The sequence below is a fragment of the Plectropomus leopardus genome, chromosome 12, assembly GCF_008729295.1.
Source record: "Plectropomus leopardus isolate mb chromosome 12, YSFRI_Pleo_2.0, whole genome shotgun sequence".
Lineage (NCBI taxonomy): Eukaryota > Metazoa > Chordata > Actinopteri > Perciformes > Serranidae > Plectropomus > Plectropomus leopardus.
In genome coordinates, this window is record NC_056474.1 from 27,805,651 (window position 1) to 27,808,150 (window position 2,500).

General features: G+C 39.7%; 1 protein-coding gene across 1 annotated transcript in view; it reads left to right on the plus strand.

Moving 5' to 3' along the window:
* ctnnd2b (catenin (cadherin-associated protein), delta 2b) overlaps window positions 1-2,500 on the plus strand; it is a 161,759-nt gene that overhangs the window by 131,321 nt on the left and 27,938 nt on the right. Inside the window, exon 15 of the mRNA XM_042497886.1 lies at window positions 2,058-2,175. Coding sequence (XP_042353820.1) covers window positions 2,058-2,175 — 118 coding nt within the window. The remainder of the gene's footprint in view (window positions 1-2,057; window positions 2,176-2,500) is intronic.

Here is a 2,500-nt window from a genome sequence, read left to right on the forward strand (position 1 = left end):
TGGGAGGAATTTTGGCAAGGTCATTAGCAGCAAAAGTGTTCAATAACCGGTTGATTAATTCTCATGTTGTACTAGTTGGTCTGGACGCTAATTTGCAAAATGTGTTTTGATTGAAAATAGCTGGATTGTTTCTTTTAAAATAAGAAACAAAGAATTCAGTTTAAACAAAACACATTTCAAACACTCATGCAGGCACATCCAGCAGAATCCTGCTTTTGATTATAGAATTAAAGGCAACAGACAGTCTCTGCCTGTTGTTACCAAAACAGTGACATTTTTGTCACTGCAGTTTGTCTCACAGCAGCAGCACACTATGGAATAATCAAATACTGTTCAGTTTCAGAGCTCCCCAGTAGACGTATAACCTTTTTTTTTCCAGCAGTGTGGTTTTTTCCCTCTCATTATTAAGATTCTTCACACTAAAAGATCATAATGAGCGATAATCTGCAGCCCTGTTGCCTTGCAAGGGAATGCTTCAGAGGGATTAATTATGCCAAATTGACTGAGGTTAATTTAATTGAATCCATTAACAGGTGGTATCTAAAATAAAAGAGACATGTGAAAGAAAGAAGCACATAAAGTGGTTTAAAAGTATAATTTAAGTGCTTTTTACATTTTCACATTGTTTGTGTTTATGCCATGTCCACAACAAGCTGAATGTCACACACACACACACACACACACACACTCTTTATCTATTGCCTAATTAAGTTAATAAGGCATAGCAAGCAGTTGCCTATTTAGTGTAACTTTGGTATTTTCCAACCCAGGCCCCATTTTCCTACGTGTTTGTGTCTAAGTGACACTCAGTGTCTGAGTGGAAAGAACAATTGCATTTTTTTCAGTGCACCCAGAGTTGAAAAATTTCAACCTTGGGTAAAAACACCGCACTTGTTGCTTTTACTTTGGCCGTTCATTAATGATGGAGGAGGAATACCACGAGGACAAACCATCACATCTTACATGAACAAGTGCTGAACAACAACAACAACAACAACAACAACAACAACAACAACAACAACAATAATATTGGAGGAGAAATATGTTAATATACTGTATATGCTTCCTCTCATGAACTCATTGGGGAGTCTGTCCTCTCTTCTTCCTTCAGCCCTTCCCTCTTCCAAAGCATGCTCTACCTTGTTCCGACACATTTACTCACGCAGGTATTCCGTATCATAGCAATTAGATGCAGTCAAAGCTTCTCAGCCGAAAAAACTCTGCGCCTCCAAAGCACTCTCACACGCTCCCAGCTGGGCGTTTTTCCTGAGGAGAGCTTGGCATTTTTAGCTGAAGAGAAAAAAAAAGGCTTTGTTGGACACAGCCACTAATTGATGGTGCAAACATTACCAGAGTGGTTACATTGCAGCCTGTTTCACCATTGCCAATTGCAGTAGTCTCACTCAATACTGGATCAATTTTAAAAAACTGTTGTTTTAACCACTCACTTAGACACAAACACATGGGAATATTGGCTCCAGGTTGTAAAAAACTGCAGTTTTCCTTTAAGATGGACATGGAGCAACATTAGCATTCATTTGCAGTCAGAAGGCTTACTGACATAGCTGGTGTTCTACAATCCTAATAGCACTAAAGCCAATTTAAGACCAAATTGAGCATTTAGGCATTAACACAGTTAAGATAAGCAAATGCATAATGTATAACAGCACAGCTGTGTAACAACATGCCCCGTGCCACAGATTAGTTTTAGACTAAAATGGTGAAGATTGTTATTAAGAACCCGGGAAAACAAATCCACCTAATGGACTTTTGGAAACTGGCTGCCATTTCTCACTGACACTGAGGGCACGAGCATCTCCGAGCCATCTTTAATAGTCTGACATTTAAAGGGCATTACACTCAGGCTCGCTCTCCTGTGTGTCACTCAGACACAAATACATGTGCAGTATCACGTAAAGTGGTGTGAAACTACTGGGCGATTCAGGTTGTGTGTTTATGATATTCTGGACCTGTGCTGCATGCTCAGTTTTCAGTTTGACTTTTCATTGATGAGGTGTATGTGTTTGTGTGTGTGTGTGTGTGTGCGTGCGTAACAGGAATGTGAGTTCAGCAGGTGAGGAAGCCCGTAGGCGGATGAGGGAGTGCGAGGGCCTGACAGACGCGCTTCTCTACGTCATCCAGACCGCTCTGGGGAGCAGTGAGATCGACAGCAAGGTAACTCTCAAACACATAACCAACTGCACACACGAAAACACCTGAATATAAAATGAACACACATGCACACAATGATATAAAACATCAGAGAGTGTGTGTGTGTATTACTATCCAAGAACGCAAATATAAATGGTTATTTATGCTCTGTAAACATGTTTCGTGATGATTACTATTTAAAGAATATTTATAATTTACATGAATTTACATGAGTTAAATGCAAATGCCTTATCGGTGTCTTTGCAGACCATTTGCATACTCTGTATATGCATATTAATCTGTATAAGTTGTTTGGCTGTGGTTTGTATCTTAATATCGGCAAGCCACA